General features: G+C 37.7%; 1 protein-coding gene across 14 annotated transcripts in view; it reads right to left on the bottom strand.

Annotated features, from left to right (window-relative positions):
* RCOR3 (REST corepressor 3) overlaps window positions 1-18,247 on the bottom strand; it is a 29,261-nt gene that overhangs the window by 3,372 nt on the left and 7,642 nt on the right. For 6 of the 14 annotated variants that reach the window (XM_068939749.1, XM_068939751.1, XM_068939754.1 and 3 more), the window contains 9 exons: window positions 17,528-17,605; window positions 15,933-15,985; window positions 13,937-14,098; window positions 13,449-13,573; window positions 11,732-11,828; window positions 8,736-8,954; window positions 6,992-7,069; window positions 6,134-6,191; window positions 345-586 (listed from right to left, as the gene is read on the bottom strand). In XM_068939749.1, coding sequence (XP_068795850.1) covers window positions 345-586; window positions 6,134-6,191; window positions 6,992-7,069; window positions 8,736-8,954; window positions 11,732-11,828; window positions 13,449-13,573; window positions 13,937-14,098; window positions 15,933-15,985; window positions 17,528-17,605 — 1,112 coding nt within the window. The remainder of the gene's footprint in view (window positions 1-344; window positions 587-6,133; window positions 6,192-6,991; window positions 7,070-8,735; window positions 8,955-11,731; window positions 11,829-13,448; window positions 13,574-13,936; window positions 14,099-15,932; window positions 15,986-17,527; window positions 17,606-18,247) is intronic. The other 8 variants (XM_068939755.1, XM_068939752.1, XM_068939750.1 and 5 more) reach the window with 3 other exon arrangements.

Below are 18,247 nucleotides of genomic sequence, written 5' to 3'. Positions count from 1 at the left end.
ACAGTATTTAAAAAGACAAAACCAAAAAACTGAGAAGTTACTGAAAAGAAATCACCAACCAAAATATTATAGAGAGCAGGAATAAAAATATTTATGAAGCAAGAGTCTTCTTTCTAGAGCAAGAACTGTATTTTAACAATAAAACAGTAATAAGATATTCACTATGAAAGGTGCAGTCCTGTTCCCAGTTGGTTAATGACATTGGCTGAAGCTCTATGCAAGCTCATCATCATTCTTTAGAATGTGCTTTGCCACTCCACACCAGTTAACCTTACATTAAAATCACTAAATACAATGCTATTCCTCAACCCATGCTTACTTATATCTGGTACACAAAAACACACCTCATCTTCTTCATCAGTGCTCTTTCCTGATGGCACATTAGAAGTATTTTTTGTGTCCTCCCCTAAAGCAGAAGCATCACCATTAGAAGCCAGGGTTCCTTGTTCCGCTTCCCATTCCTGCAATACCTCCTCTAAGTTAAACCGACGCCTGTAGTTTACAAAGAAGTTCTTCACTTGGCCAACAGTCTTGTTGCCAATTACATCTGCAATAGCTTGAAAATCTTTACCATATTTGCGGACACCTGGAAGGCAAAGTAAATAACATAGCTGTGAAGAATCAGTCAGACACAGCTACGTGTGATGTATTTATAGAGAGAACCTATGGGACCTGCAAACCAAGGACTCGCTAATCAAGAGGACTTCTCAGTTAGGAGAAGGCCTCAATTTCCCTTAAAGCAAAATAATTTTTAATCGCATAGCCATCAACACATAAATTGAGAACTTTATTAAAAGGTCATCCCCACTCTTCTCAGATTCTGGCTTTCTCGCCAAGCCTCCCAACCAAAAACCACACAGATCTGGCCTATGATGCATAAAATAAAACCCTTTGGTGTGCCTGGAGTAAGGGCAGAAGCCCGAGACAAGTTCAAGATGGGAGCGGGAAGGTGAGTGAGCACGTGTGGACAGGTGTAACAGGGTCTAATGCCGGAAGTGTGAAGTGACAGATGTGGACAGCTTCTACAGGTTCCTCCCTCTGTGCCAGCAGTGTGCAGCTGGGATGGTTTCTTTGCCAGCAGCCTGTATGACAACAGCCTGGTCAGTGGGACAGGTAAAGTTCAGTAGCTACTGGACTAAGCAAGCGCAGAACAAGGGGAACGGTTCGTACATCACAGTGTACTGCTCACCCCTCCATTTGTGATGTGCTCTACTGAGGCTACAGAGGGTAACTGACAGCCATTCACTGGACAAAATCTTTTTAAAGTTCTCATTCACCATTCAAATTTGGTAGATGAAACTGGGTTTTTGGGACAACTGCCTGGGGAAAAGAAACATAAGCTACTGGTGTCCGTTTACAACACGGTTCCCAGCACAAGCCTCCAGTAAGTGAATTCTCCAACAAAGAACTGCATGACAGAAGACCCTTGCATCATTCTTTTTGTCCATTTTCATGCTGGTATCAGTAGGTCAGTTTTGTTTACAAGCACTTCACCAGGAAACGCTGCCGGTCCTTTATAAAAATCTCAACATGGGCTTTTTGAAATTCTAAAATTAACTTTGCGTATGATAACACCGGAAAAAAAGTACAGAATTCTGTAATTTTAAATCCAAGTTTGGATTTATAAACTGAAGTTTATCAGTTCTCTCTCAGTTTTATTTAGGGTATACGTATAGATCCTCTTCTGCCTATGAGAAAAAAAATTCTCAAGATCTCCAGCATCCTAGAACACAGCTTTTAGCTACACTAAGCACATTTTTCATCGTAAGCATCCAAGAGTCTGGAGCCTAAAAGAAATATAACATTACATAAATTTATTTAGTTTAAGACACAGTCCAGATTCCATAAACAGAAGACTCGTTTTTGCTCTCAGTTATGCATGAGTGAACCAAGATTTAACTTGTTATTTGAAGCTCCTGATGACTAAACCCATTCAGAACACATTATAGTGCTTAGAGGACAAGCATTCTATTTCATTATAGGAACAGGAATTTATGCCCAATTTCATCCCTCACCTCAAGGTGAGGCAAAGGATTCAGAAAGTGAGAGCTGTTTCAAATCTAAAAGGTATGTTTCTTTTCAACTAAACCGTGAAGAGAACAGCCTTCATCTTGTTCTGCTCTTTTCGTTCTTCATTAATAGGTGCTTCTGATGTGGTATGCACACATGCAATTTAAGAGGAAAGTTCAGCTCTGGGATAGAAACAGTTTCTGTAGCTGAAGCTGATGTTTCAACTGTCAGGAGCTTAATTATGTCCGGCTACATTACTTAAGCCTTTTTCCTAGGACCTACAAAGGCATTCAACCATTCTTACCGCAAGAACCTTGGAAAGAAAAATAGAGGGACCTAACAGTGCCACAAGGGAGGGAGCACATCTAGGAAGACCAGAGACAGGGATTTGGTTCTAGGCATTATCCAGCATGCAAAGTGTTAGCTATACTCTCTAAAAACAGCATGCACCCACACAACACTTCCTCTAATGTTTCAATATCTGTTGATTGTCACACTATTCCCACCCTCACTAATTTATAATGATCATTAAGCGTCCACTGCAACGTTATCTACCATCCTGCAGAATTCATGATGTTCATGTTGGCATGAACAACATGCCCAATAAAACAAAGTCCACTGTTTAAAAAAACGTAGTTCAGACTTGTAGTGATTTCAATCTTTTCTGTTATTATGCTGCCTATACTCCTGCCTTCCCCTTAACCTGCAAAACAACTGAACCTGTAGGCTAAATCCATCTAAAGCTGACAGTGACAAGGTCTTAAAGCCTATTTCCAGGCAGACAGGTCGAAGACAGAGCGTATCATGCTTTCACTGAGAACCCAACCATGATAAACATCTAAACAAAACCAAACTTGTAGCTCAGCTACACCCAGCGCTACCCATTTTGGATTCTTTTCAGAGGGTTTAGTGCTGCTACGGCATCACCATAGTGACTTCCACACAATACTGTAGTAAAACACTTTTAACTTGCATTGGAAACACAGAGGAAGTTCAATATATGTCTATGAAAATTTTATACATAAGGTGCTGACACATCTGTAAGAGGACATATTACCCTTTAACTCATATTGGTGCACACTACACATCTTCACATAAATCCTGTGCTAAATACTACCCAAATTACTTCCGAAGTGCTTAATCTGCTAACTGATAAGAATGTTATTAGGCTGTTGACAATGAAGTTCAAAAAGACGACTGCATAGCCTCACTTCACAGGTATGAATGCTTCCCCCAGCTCATTTGAAACTAGCCCTGATCATGGGGATTCTTCAAGCTCTTCAGAACTCTGCCGAGGTAAGAGGTGCACTTGCACACAGGTATGCGCAGTATGACAGTGCTTTATCTTAGATGTCTAACTCGAAACTCCTAAATCCAAATTTGGTACTGCCTACCCTGTCTACTACCGTGCAGCAGAGCAAACACTGACACGCACAAAAAGCATTATCCTGCTTCACAAAGCAATATAACGCAGCACCACAATGACACAGAAATAGTTAGTTAACCCTAACCTCTGGATTATGGCTGCAGCTCTACTGCGGTGTGGTTATAGTGCTCCTGACAACTAGCTCACACAGTGTTAGATCCTGGATTTCTCAACTGTTTTCCACCTCAATGAACTGAAAGCGATATATTGCTTTTTCAATTTCAATTTGGTTGATTTGAACAAGCCTTAAAATACTTTTGCAATTACAATTTTGATGTGGCCAATATCTTAGTTTGAAAAAGGTAATTGCTCATATATATTTCTATACACAAATAAAACACCTTGCATGACACACTGGCCCATTCAGTAATTCAGGCATAAAGCTGAACAGTAACCTGGTGAATTATACTGCAAAAGATTGGCCCAGTGATCTTTATCAAGTCTGAGTCCGAAACCCTCTTTGCAGGCAGCCACAGTAATTTTAAGATGACCTAATCATCTTCATTTTATTATTTTTGTTCATTGCCTCCTCTTTAGTTACTACCAAACTCCTGAGATCACATTAACCCACATAGAAACCGCAAGAGTTATTTCATTTTAGAAAAAAAAAAAATACCAAAATCATTTTACTGCAGGTTATTTTTCTGATTCCACAGTAGGATTTAATGCTTGAATTCAAGTGAACAAATCATGGAAGCGCCACCTACCTGCTTAATGTTTATGATTTCAGTAAAATTGTTAAGCATCTAAAAGTGTGTTTCAGGTCATATCGATATGTCTGATGGACTAAACCTATTTTAAATGTACATATTAAATGTCCCCTTGCTCAAGTTAATTGAGATGTTCAAGCCTTACAAACACTATGGAAACCTTAGTATAGCAACCATGGCTACTTTCCTTTAAAAACAGTTGGAGCAAAAAAATAGCACCATGGACCTTTCATATCTTAGTCTAGTAGCTCAGGCAATTACTTGGAAGTGAGAGATCTGAGTCCGTGGCGCTCCTCAGCCTGAGGGATGGGAGGCTTAAACCTTTAACTCTCACATTCCAGGAGACGGACTCCATCACCAGACAATACGTAAGAGAGGGACAGTAAGAATACTTAGTCCCTTGTATTAAGGCTTCTCCCCTCCCCCCTTTTACATAGCGGCAAAGGAAAGGGTCCAAAACACCAAACCCAAACAAAAACCCCTAAGAAGGGCATGTAATTCAGAGAAAACAGTTTTTTTCTAGCAGTCTTGACTTCCCATCCCGCCCTTAAGTACTAAAACTGACTAGCCACGCAAAACAGAAAGCACTCCCTAGAGGAGGGACCGCAAGCCTAGAACTCCTTTCCAGGGAGTCATTACCAACCCTCATTCTCTTCTGCCCATTCTCCAGTGCTGTTATTTACCTTATTGATTACACAACAAGTTTAACAAGTATACAACACGCTCAACAAGTTTAACAAGAGCTCAATACATTCCTATCGCCTCCCAATCCGATCCTTGGTTAGAGCTCTGATAATCAAACCACGGAAATGCAAGGTAGTTTGAATTCTTTGATCCTAAGGCAGGTACAATGAACCTGAGTTTTCCACTTCTCCAGCGAGCAGTCTGCCTATTAGACTAGATACTAAAGGTAGACACTGCTTTTAGATGCATTTGAAAAAGAGTGAGCTAGGTAGCCATACTGAGAGAAAGACTGCAAACAGTTTGGAGATGTGAATCCCAGTCTCAGAGGCATGTAAGTTCAAGAAGCCTGATTTCAGACACACCCTTTCCTTCAGCATTTCCATTTACACTTCAAAATAAACCTAACTTTAGGTTCAGTATAGGTCACTTGGCTAATAATTACCAGGTGTAACACACCTGACAATTTTACACTGATACCCTGATGCGACTGAAGGTTTTATACTAAAATTCAGTCTTCAGTTTTAAAGAAGGTGAAGAACAGAGGAAAATAAAGATATGAATGATTTATATTATCTTAGAGCTGATTTATATTATCTTAGAGAAGATGATAAATAAACACAAATCAACATATAGTGACCTCAAGACAATAACGGGCTCATAAATATTTCCCTTACACTTTCCTTGATTAGGTAGCGCATGTTAGAGCGAGACAAACGTCAGTTTTCCTTCAAATAAATGAAAAAGTGCAAGTTCACTGTATCAATAATCTGGAAAATTTTAATTTTATCCAATAATAGCATTAGTACAATATCCATATCTGGCTTCAGACTTAAAGGCCTCCACTGGCTAGATATCTGCTCTGCTATTCCCTTATGAATGGAGAAAAGTAACTGAAACAGTTTTACTTCTGCTTTTTCCTACTTTAAGGATATAACGATGTGTCTTAACAAGGGTTGAAAATTTTATTATTTCAACCATTACTTCAGCCTTCCACTTTAGAGAAATTCTTACAACGTCATTTAGAAAATGAATGAAGGGACTTTTTGGTACTACATCGAGCTGTTAAACCCAGCTTAGCTTCTCTATTTAAGATTTAATAAGAGTAACTGAAAGACTAATATCATTTTGCTTAAATTAATATGCTACATTTTCTCACTTTTTTGTTGTTCTTGTCTTCCCAGTGACTGTCTCGTAAGAACAGATAAAATTTAGCTTTCATTTTACAGGGAAGTGTAAACATACTCCTGAACCGCTCTCAAAATCCTTTGCATCAGGTTTCAAGCCACTACTACTATTAACATACCTTGTACTGCAAGAAGCTGCTCTTCTGTGGTCCAACGGGCATTGATTTTCTGATTAGACTATTAAAATCAGAAAAATGGCACAAAGATCATTAAAATGTTTCAACAGTTGCAAAATATCTGAGTATCTGAATGTGTTTTAATTGCACTACAGTTTGTAACATAGGTAAAAACCTCTTGCTCAATAAACCATGAATTCATAAAGTTTAAGGCTGCTTTCATGAAGAGGAAGTAGTATTTAGAGGATTTCAGTTTAGAACTAAAGTGATTTCCCTCTGCTTTACCACGGTTCTTCGGTTTCACCTATATCGTAACTTATCCACAAACTAATGATCTTTATGCAGACAGAATTTGAATATATAGTTAAATTTATCTAAACTATTAGAACTCAGTGTCTAGAGTGCTTTGCATTTTGGTTACATTTCACATCCAATCCTTTAGAACAAACAAAAGGAGAGCTTCTATAGTAACAAGTCACTCACTGCGGACGCTCAAATTAACACACAGTCGTGTTTCACACCGAATATAGAACTTATTGCTAGCAGTCTACATTAACTAGCTTTTAAATGAGGAGGGGAAAAGAAAAAAAGGCTACTAGGACTTGATTTCAACTCCCTATTGTCACGAAGAGTCAGGTCGTTTCTGTTTTTTCCGTTTATTTAGCCAGTTTACATAGAACAAAACAAAAGCCTACTACTAATTTCTTACAAAGAGGCCAGACTCACCACTGTATGCATTTCAATGGATCCTGTTTAAGCTGCTGCTGAAATGCAAACACTATGCAGCAGCAAAAGACATTTCTGTAGTTTCCCGCTAATGTAAGTGCAAGGCCACAAGTTCTAGTATTTATTCTGATTTACCTCAGGAGGTTTGAATTCTTCAATCCCGCCTTCCATTTTCTGTTTAAGTGCACTGTTTACTTGCTTAGCATTTTGAACCTTGGTCAAAAACAACAAAGTTAATCAGCTCCACAAAGAAAGTTGGTCACTTTACACATATATCTTCACTAGGATTGCCACAAGTGTACCTCCTAAGTTAGAAAGAGAAACATTATGGTTTAAGGCTTCTCTACTTTTAACTGTTTGAGGAAAAAAAAAAAAAAGATACACAGAGTTTACTATGGAGAGAAAAAATATTTAAGCCAGCCTTTTGAAAGAACAGTTTGTCTGCAGGAATATTAAAAGGACATAGAAAGCAAGTTTTAACCATGTTATATATATTCTGGAAGAAGAATGCAGAATATTCTACACAAAAGCTTGGTTCTTAGACTTCTAAGTGATATGTGTTGTACACAAACTTCTTCCTTCTCCAAAAAGTACTTGGAGCGGGGGAAAGACTTATGAGATATTTCCAGTTAAATTCTTCTGACAGACACTTTTTATTGACCTTAGATCATCACAATTTCCTTAAAGCATTTTCTTGAAATAGTTCAATATATGCAAATGAAATATTTTACTCTACAAGAAGGAGAGAACTCACACAAACATATTTATTAACCATTTAAAGCTGACTGCATAATGCACATAAGAACGCAGGCGAGAAAATTTTGCATACTATGGTGCAGAGCTATTACAAGTGTTCTTTAAGTATGGGCATAAAAGCAGATAATTCAGTGGGAGGCTCCAGAGGCTGCATCTCTCTGAGATCACTGAAAGGAAAGAAAAAACAAAACAAAAACCCCCACACCCTCAAGGATGTAACTCACCTACACTTAGGCTAAAGAGTGAAACCCACCTACGCTATTCAGCCCCAAAATCCTGCTGTGATAGAAAGAAGCGTATTTCTCCTGCAAAAGAATACAAGGGAGCAAAAAGCCCAAGAAACCCTTTGTGCGCGCCATGATTTTGCAACACAGCAGCTCCTAGTAGTCTACAATGAGGCAGAAATTCCAGAAGATAAGCCTTGAATTTGTTGCCACATCCCTCCTAGAAAGCAAGCATGCACATACTGCAGTGTCCCAAGAGGCTGAACAGATTCCAGGCCACAAGTTAACTTCTTTTTGCAAAGGAATCAGGTTATAGTCCTCTTAAAGGTGAGGACTACAAAGTAGTTTTCCGAAATGCCGTAAGAATGCTCACCATTCTAAACAGAGAAAATAACTAGGCCCATGTTCCCCCTCCCCGCCATGCTTTCCTGGATGTCCCATCCTGAATACAGCTACATTTGTTAGCCTAAAAAATATATAAATATAAATATTTTATATATCTATCTATATATATTTAACTTCCACTGCTTCATTGGTCTCACTCATTCTCACATGAATCTTTCACAAAGTAAAAACCAACTAAACAAAAACGCACTAAACTAAATGACCTCAGTTCTCCCTTGTTCCCAAATCGACACTGCTTTCATGTCATTCTCTCCCCTCCACAATTTTTTTTTTTTTTTAAAGGAAGTCATCTTGTTTGATGTTATCCACAAGGGTAGGAAAATATAACAATAAAACCGAAGAACAGCTAATGTCCAGCATTTTTGATGATTACTGTGGAACAAAATTAGGAAGACTTATGTTCAAGAAGTTTCAGAATCTTCACAGAAAACCTTCAAAAACTTTACAAGAGCAATTTGAGATGAAAATAAAACAAGACCAATAACCCATGGTACCTGTCGCTTTAATGAGATTAGTTCCATATCCAGCTGTCTAAGAATTGTGTTGGCTGCATTGGGACTACAGGAAACTGCTATCACATCTTCCTGGGTCAGGTACATGCCTTTTGGTGGACGGCATTTGGACCGCTGAGAATGGTGACGATGCTGTAAGCTCTGATACTCTCTTCTACCCAGCCCTATTTTGCTGGTCTGAACAGGCTGCTCATTACTGCCCTTTAATTCACAAGAAATAAATTGTTAAAGAATAACAGTGTCTTACATATAACTTTAATAAAGTATCACATCGCTTTGTAACATCATATTTACAACCAAAAAAACCTAAGCTAACAGCTTTATCTCCACGTAGGATCTCACAGATGAGCTGATGCAGCACACAACCCTGGACAGGCCTCCATTAGCCTTAGGCAGGTGAATTTTCCAAACTTCAATTTTTTTTCCTTGAACATAACCAAAGATACAATAAATGGTACAGAAATCACAGTCTGAATACTATGACAGAAGGCAGCAATCAAGAACTTCTGAGGTATCGAGAAGGTAAAGAATATATATACGCAGCATCTTTAAACCAAGTCATGACTGGATTTGGCAGTATTACCGCTAACAACATTTTAAGGTACTTTGAACTAACGCATTTACTTCAGGTCAAATATGAAGGGGGCAGGCGAAGGTCAAGGGAGGGGGGGGGGGGAAAAAAAAGTCAGGAAGTCAACCTTGACAGGCAAGAGGGCAAAATGACACCTTCCCCTGCTGCAAGCATTCTACCTTGAAAAGCTTAAGTGCCATTTGCTTTGGGAGGGGATTTGAGATTTGGAAGAAATAGCACAGACTTACTTTTGCAGCCCCTGTAAAAATCTATCTAACTTAGCAAAGTTAAGCCTTTGTTGTTTGCTTTTTTTGAAATGGAAAAGGATAGCAAAGAGGAGAAAAAATTCATTATAACCATTTTTTGGGTATACTCAGACATCTGGCAGATCTTTGCTCAAAGTTTCAGCTTTGTCTTCAGGGGGCATTGCTGCACAACAGCTAGCGTGCATGCACATAACTCCAGTAGAGCAACTGGGAAGGTTACCTATTGACTAGAAGCAGAGAAGCAAAAACGACTTTTCCTATAAGGATTTTTCAGTTCAACGCACTGTTAAGTACCAGAGCAGAGATGAGATTCAGGCTCTCTGCTACTCAAGCAGCCCCCTACTGCTCCTCCCTGTCTGGCATCCATGCAGGTTAAGAGGAGGTAGTCATCTGATCACAGCGAAGAGAAAACAAATTGCAGCAGCCATTCTGTTTTGTAGCATTAGTACAGATTAGCAAACTGTATTTTCATCTACTAGGCTTGACCTTCTGCCACATCCTCTTCTCAGCTAATGTAATATCTTAATCTAGGCCATAGACTTCATGAAGGCTATCTTAAAAGCATTTAGGACACTTGACCCTACTGCTTTCATGTGGAAAGTTGATATAGTCTTATATCTTTGACATCTAAAAATCCCAAGGTTAAGTTTACTTCTGGCCTATCTACACCATTTGTTTTTTGGGTCAACACTGTTCTACTGCGAAACTGCAGTTCCTGTCTGCTCAGTCTGGATTTAAAGAGAACTTACACTATCAAGCTTTCAGCTCGCTAGGCTAGCGTTTGGCTTGTTTTAGTTTTCTCAGATAAGAAAGTTTCCATTGCTCTACACATTCAAGTAACCTAGTCAATTTATATTCTGCTTAGGAAGTGAAAGTATGCAAAACCTACCAGAAATATCAGACCACAAAACAATATTATGTGGATCCAAATAGCTTTTCAGAAGCTGCAAACCTATTTGTCTTGTTCCTAGAAGTCTACAAACATGCTACTTTCATTCTGAACTGTGTGTAACGATTTGCACAATAACTAAGGAGAGCAGGTTAAAACAGAGAGCCATTACTTAGGAGTGGCTTAGGCACCAAATCAAATTAACAGATTGCAAGAAGACTGTTACAGTGCTGAGGGTAGGGGTGGTAAGAAGGTTCATGTTAGAGTTTGTGCCATTTCAAATTCTAAACAATGTATCCCCCCCATGAAAAGTCTCAAACTCTTTGTAAGAGAGGGGTTTCTTTTTTTCCCCCCTCTTAGGGTAGTTAAAGTGACATGCTGAAGGTCATCGCAAAACTGGGAATGGAATCTAATACTATCAATCTCTTACTCAGCATCATTTCTGGCAGAAGTCCAAAGTTGTATTAATAATCCTAGATACCACTTCATGATCCTAAAGAGACGTTGAAACTGCACCATCTCTCCTCTCACATTTTCAAGGGGCATTAACTCTTCCATTTTAGGAAAAACCCAAATGTATTAAGTTGTTTAAGAAAACAACGAAACATTTAGACATTAAACTGTGCTCTTCTAGTCTTGATCGTAAGCAACAATGTTTACCAAAAAACAAGCAAACAAAAATAAAAACCACCCCAAACTCTGAACATACCCGAAACACAGCACTCATCTGTAAAGCTAACAGTAAGTGTTCTACTGAGGACAGTAAAATGGTTTTCTGTACATTGTTATTACTAGAAAGCATTTGAATAAAGCCACAAGAGAGCTAAAATGCATAACCTCAATATGGCTTTGGAAGAACAAAGTAAATTACTCTTGAAAAGAATATCATTTAATTTTTAAATGCATAAAGAACACAGTTTCCAATAATTCCCAATCAGTAAAACTGGAAACGGGTATTAACAAGAGAGGGGTGGGGGAAACGTTATTTTTACCAGGTAGACATAGCATACATCTCCTAGAAAGCATTAAGATCTTTCACCAGCTGGCAAAAGTAACGAGATGCACATATGCACACCGAATGGCAAAAATAAAGGGTAAATTTTAGTTTCATTCAAAAGTTGTCAAAATCTTGATCAACTAAGAATCCTGTGATTTCAGCAGGCTGCAAATAGGTGGATGTTAAGCTTCTTCTACTACAAGTTTTATTATTCACTGTAACACATTCAAGGAAAACAAACAAACTGACATTCACCATTAAATTATCTGTTACCTCCTTTTTGGCTTCTTTTTTGGGATCATAATCACTATCATTTCCATCCATTGGATGAGCTTCTTCTACATCATCATCACTAAGAACAGATGACAAGAAGCTGGTCATTTTACGTTGTCATTCTATTTTTTTAAGCCTTAAATATAAATGTATCCAGGCAAGATACAAATAGAGTAGATACTTCAGATACAGTTAAGTAGTCAAGTTTTATGGTTATACTCTTTGACATCCATTTTTGTAGCAGCTCTGTTTTTGATAGCTGCAAAAAACTTGTTTCCTTTATTAAATTCTCATAATTACTATAATTACTAAGTAAAAAGTCCTAAGCTGGAGTTTCAAAAACACTTTAAGCCAGTAGGGTTGGCATTGTTACCAAAAAAAATTTAGTGTCATCTTTCTTTAATTCAGCCACTTGTACCAGCATGAACATTTACAAGGTCAATTAGATCAGGGCTAGAATTAAGTTTTCATTTGCCAGGTTAGTTTAACAGATCAATTCTCCAACCACTGCACCAGGTGTATGAATAACCCCTTGTGTCAGTCTGCAGGAAGCAGAAAGGGACAACATGAGATGGAAAAATACAGGACTGCTTTTTCACCAGTTCAGAGCGCTCAAGAACTACAACTTGGGAGGAGGGAGAGGAAGAAGGGAAATCTTCTGCTGAATTAAACCAAAGGAAAAGATGAAAAGAGAGAAGAATTAATCTAGCTTAGTCCAGTCTAGTCATTCACACAATGTAATTTCTAACTATAACGTAAAAAATTCAAAAAATTCTAGTTATTACAAAAACCAAAAAGCTGTATTAGAAACAAAGTGTTTTTCTTCTGTAATTTTAATTCTGTAATTTTTCAGTTATAGGTTCACTAAGCAAGCGTGTAAATTTTAAACTACAGGAGTTTGGTTTTCTAGTAACATAGAATTAAAGAGACCCTTTTCCTCTGGCTAGGCAGTTTTCCATAGATGTGAAATAGATTATACTTGCTCATATAAACAAAAATACAGTACTTACACATCCAAAACATTAAATTACTTAAGATAATATTCCAGTACACTAAGTGCAGTATAATTTTAGTTTCAAAGTAATTAGGGGAAGCTTCATTCTCTTCTGTCCAAGAATATTTAGCCCTATTTTGAACTCTACTTCTCTTTGACAGATATTAGTTCTAAATGCGCTCAAAATAAGATTTACATAAAGATAAGGCTTAAAGTTTCACTATAAAACAGTATTTTGGCATTCTAATTGCTACAGCTCTTCATATGGGTTGACCTTTTAGTTATAGTTCTATTTTCGTTTAATAATGAAAACGCTCTCCTCCTCACGCCCTACTCATTACAGTTTCTGTTAAGAGAAAACGCAACATGCCAGTCTAACTCAACACAATCAGGTAGGGCTAGACTCCCCAAACAAAACATTATTTTTAAGCCACATCCCCAAACTTCATGTTTTTCAAACCCCTGTTTTTGCAGTTATCCGCTAAAGCCTGGTGTGTTATTACAACTGATACTGACCAGAGTAATATAGTTCCTAAAGCAGAGGTATCAGAGATCACCTGCTGAAAGCAAAGACAACATCACAGATGCTCAAACCTGAAAGAATAGGTCATGCTGAAGCATGATGGCTGGAAATTACTCCAGCATCTCTACCTAGAAAGATTTCTGTCTCTACTAGAGATAGCTACTTAAAAGCATAAACCTTACCTGTCACCTTGATTATTTCGATTAGCTAGTTTTCTAGCCTGACGATCCATCAAACTTGTCCTAGAGCGAGTTTTTTTCCAAGAATAGTAATATTTTACAAGGCTTGCAATAGTCTTGTCTGGAAGCTAGAAGAATTCATTAACATGTTAATAAAACATTTTATTCAAATTCTATCCAAGATTATAATTCTGCTCTATTTACAGCCACCCTTACCCAAACACCTGAAGTGTGTGGATAACTCAGAAAGGAGAAAAGCATGCATTTCACATGCATTTAAAAACCAAAAAAAAAGGCAGGGGGGAAGCTTTTTCATCAGAAAGGAAAAACTTTAGCTCCAGGAAACATGAAGAAATGAAGTTAGGTCTTACATTCCAGGTTTTTCCTGAAGCTTTTACACAGAAATCAACATTGAAACTTTAGTCCAACGGGAGCCCTTGGCTCAAGTGTATCTGAACTGCTCAATGCTTCAGACCAAAACATTACTTTACCATTTGCTGGATCCTGTGAAAGCTCTTTCCATGGAAGCTAAATGCTTGCTCAAATAGGACTTTATCTTCAACTGTCCACTCATCAGGGAAAGGAGTGAAGTTAGGGAGATCCGCAAGGGACTTCTCAATATTGTGTTTATGCCAGAACAACATGCCGAGAGCCTTTAAAAAGAAATAATCCCTTTTTGTTTTTAGTCAGCTTTCTAAAATGCTGAGACAAGTTACAATATTCAAAAAAAAAAAAAACCTCAAAATCCCCCCCCTATTTTTTTTTTTTCCTTTTTTACGATTATCAGAAGCCCTTCTCAAAAAGTATTTACAATTTTAGACTTCTTCCATTGTCTCTATGCACTATAGGATACAAAATTCCCTTTGGAGACTGTATGAAGAGCGGGCACATTTGTATTCTGTGTTAAAGCTATGATATCCAGACTATTTAAGGTCGGCATGGCAGCATTTCTAAACTAGCATTAACTAGGTTGGTAGGCAGAAATCTGACCTGTTTTCTTCCTTCACAAATATAATCATCTACACAGCTCCTTACAGGCCTTCAGGCCTATGTTATCAGCCCACTCAAAAAAAGAAAAAAAAATACTTTTCAGCAGCCAGGGGGTCATCCAAAATGCAAGTTTGAAAGTTCAAAGTGAGAGTGCTCTTTCTACAACTCTCCAATCCACAAATAACAGCACGGCCACTTCCATGTCATGTGTACCTAATAAGGAATGGAAATTTAAGTATATTTTCTTACATCATTTCATTTCTCAATATTCTTACAGAATTTTAGACTAATTAGACTTACTGCCAGAGAATCAATGACAAGATTTGATGCCAAGTCTGGCATGGGAATTGGGAAAAGTAATCCACTCAGTTTCAACCATGCAGTGCAGACGTGATCATCAGTTGTTCATCAGCTCTCCAGACCCCTGATTACAAATCTTCTAACAACCTGGACACAGCAAACCTATTCTCTTGTTAGAAGGGCAAGAACAAAGCAGCACTTCTTGCAAAGATATTTTCTATTCCACTGTGAACCATCTACAGATATTTTCTATGACAAATTGCTTTGAAAATTAGTCTCTTTTGTAGATTTCTTTTTAGTGGGAGATCTCTCAGTTCCCTCTCCCCTCTACCACAAGCCAAGCCACAAACTAACATTACCAAACTGCAGGTGTTCTAGATGTCATAATGTTGGCAGCCTCTCCCTCTGATAGCACCTGACTAGTAAGTCTTTGGCAGCCTCTCCCTCTGATAGCACCTGACTAGTAAGTCTTGGCTATTACAAGCTTTCATCCTCCAAAACAAGATCATACAACATGTTTCTATTAGTACACCAAATATTTGTTTGAAATAGCTAACCTTGCTTTTAAATGAATCGGTTAAATTATAAAGAAGACTGCAGCAGAACTAAGTCAGTGTAGGCCAGTAGAGTTTTATCCTTTGCTTTTTATGGGACAGTGACTAAGGTTATAAAACAAACTGTGAATCTCATTTTTTTGTTACTCTCAAATCTAAAATCTTGATAACATTTTCCTACCTTTGGGAAAAAAAAAGGTCATTTAAAGTTGGTTTGCCTTTTTTTTTTTTTTTTAAATATGCAGGAGACCTTTCCAATGCTGTCCCTATTGCACTTAACGGTTCAATATTGTTCCATATTCGCATTCTAGTATTAACTATTAAATTTGTAAGCTTCTGGCCTGAGAAACTGTTTAGCTAAGTATACACACACAATTGCATGACATGCCCAGTGTACCAAGAAACATACCAAACCTTTCAAAAGTGCACATTACAAGCTGAGCATGTCATGAAAACAAAGAGCTCAATCTTTTGCAGAGAATCCAGACCACAACTGTATGCAGATCCATTTAATTGCAGTGTTTGCTGCCGTGCCTGAAGAGAAACAGCGTTAATTAATGGTAACCAAGGGAAAAAAAGAGTTGTGTTATACTTTTACATTTTTAAATCCTTTAAATCAGCTCTCTCATTTCATAGCACTTACCTGTTCCACATTGTATCCATGTTTTTCCTTTGCTATTGCAATATATTCATCCACTGTAACAGAGCAATGTCAGAAATATTGTTTAGTACTGTTAGTTCTGCTATAAGGTCAAGCAGAATTAGCCATCTAACGGGGGAAGACATGGTCTTCCCATGCTCTTAATACACAGCATAGTTTTAGGTCCCTCAAAACTTTAAATACATTCATAGCTGTATTCATAGTAAATAAGATTAAACATTGCATTACAGTCATTGGGCTTACAAACTTTATATACAAGGTAATTCTCAGTGAAAAAGATGTTTTCTTCCACAGTTTTACCGCATCAGAGCCACAGGGGTTTAAAAAAATGGCTAAATCTTCTTGGAACTCATTCTGAGGAGCAAGTAAAACAGAGTAGTTTCAAACTGGGGTACTTCCACTGTTTGTATTCCCAAACAGATTAAAATCAACGTAAAGAGATACCAGATCAATGATTATACATAACCTTGACATTAATACAGTTTTCCCCGACCAACATTAATTTCAACCACAACATGAAGTCAGTTTCCAATAGAGAATATGCACATTTGATAATCTGTTTACCAACTTCACTAATACTACATTTCCTTAAACTGTATCTGTCCATATTAGAAACACCTCTGAGCTGAACACTTTCCCTCATTATACAATTAAGTTCACTGAAAGACCTGCTAGTATTGATCTTTAACATCTATTTTTTTAAGAAAATAAACTCTTCCTTTTCATCCTCTGCAGTTCACAATTAAGCGGCAATTCAATTAAGTTAAAAGGAAGCATAATTGACAAAAGCAAATAATTATACCCTTATTGCTCAAATGGACCAGAGATGTTCCTGTCACGAACAGTCAGAGCAAAGAGTTAATTGTTGTGTACTTCAAAGGAATGAAGAAAGTGTTTTAATAATCATACTTAGAACTATTTTATTTCTAACTCTTCTACAGTACTAGAAGGTATGCTCCCCTCAAATGCAGATGGGGACATGAACCTCTAACAACTGATAAGAGGCAGAAACTGTTCTAAAGACAAAGTTCTCATGACTACACTCTCAAACTTTCTTCCCGTACAGTAGGTATGGCTGCCTGCCACAGGAAGAAGGTTTAAACTACATGAAACAGACCAGTGATCTCATTTAATCAGATTACTCCTACATTTCAGGTCCCTTTTGAAGGGGAAAAAAGTGCTTATTTTTTCCTGATAAGACAGCAATATCATCTCCCCTTGTACTGGGTCCGAATGCACCTTCCCTGAAAACACCCATTGCAACTTCTTCTCCTGGCAATCTACAGTGATGAGTTCCTCGTGTTTAAATGTTCTGTTCTCCTATTAACATCAAAAGGTTTCATAGATGCCGGTCATCCTACAACATGGCCAGTGCGATTTGAAACAAATACTTCAACTAGGAAGAAAGAGAAGGTAGTCTTTTGCTTTCCCAGTAGTTCTCTAAATGAAACAAGAGAAGCTTTGTTGTTTAATTTACTAATGTGCAACTTCCCTGTGTGTAAAATAAACAGTTAACAGATATCAGAAGCAAATCTTCACAGTTGCGTTTAAGCATTCAAATTCCTAAGCAGACTTACACTTGGCATCTGGAATATTATGATATGGAGACCATACAAGCATCCCTCCATTATCTTTATCAGTGTATTTTGTAGCACCTGTAAGAAAAGTTAAGTCTTAGTATTTATAAATATGACCTAGAGAACAGCTATTCACAGAACAGTAAGTAAAGGTCAACCACATTAAAAAGGTCAGCCCAATGAATAAGGTGAAGGAGGAGAAAATAAATACATAAAGCTGGTGATACAGTAATTCCTCAAGAGCAGTGTTCAGGTTTGACCATTCAATGTTTCACGAGGGACCATCACAACCTGGTATTACATAGGATCCCAGTTACTGTAACTTGAGCGTTACAGTTCATTGCTAAAGTTGGCAAGGATGCCCAGTCTACAGGTATTTGTGTACTTGAGTTAGAACACTTACTGGACAGTTATGAGAGTCTATGACTACTCTATTACGACTACCATAGGAGTATCTGGATCTACTACGCTTAGCTAGGCTTTCTTAGCATAACAAAATTATGAGATAGAGGGTAGAATACAGCTGACTAATCTCCGATTCTTTCAACAAAGAGGAAATTATACTAACAACTACACCAGAAACTATTTTGTTCATTATATAAGTCTCACATATATATCTGTACCCATATTCATAGCAAACCAAACTGTGTAGCTGCAGAAAGCAGTTAGATGTAAAATTTTGTGTTTTCCACCCCCCGCCCCGATGTAGCAAGGGAAACA

The sequence above is a fragment of the Struthio camelus genome, chromosome 3 (assembly GCF_040807025.1).
Source record: "Struthio camelus isolate bStrCam1 chromosome 3, bStrCam1.hap1, whole genome shotgun sequence".
In the NCBI taxonomy this organism is placed as follows: Eukaryota; Metazoa; Chordata; class Aves; order Struthioniformes; family Struthionidae; genus Struthio; species Struthio camelus.
This window is presented reverse-complemented; position numbering and strand designations above follow the sequence as displayed.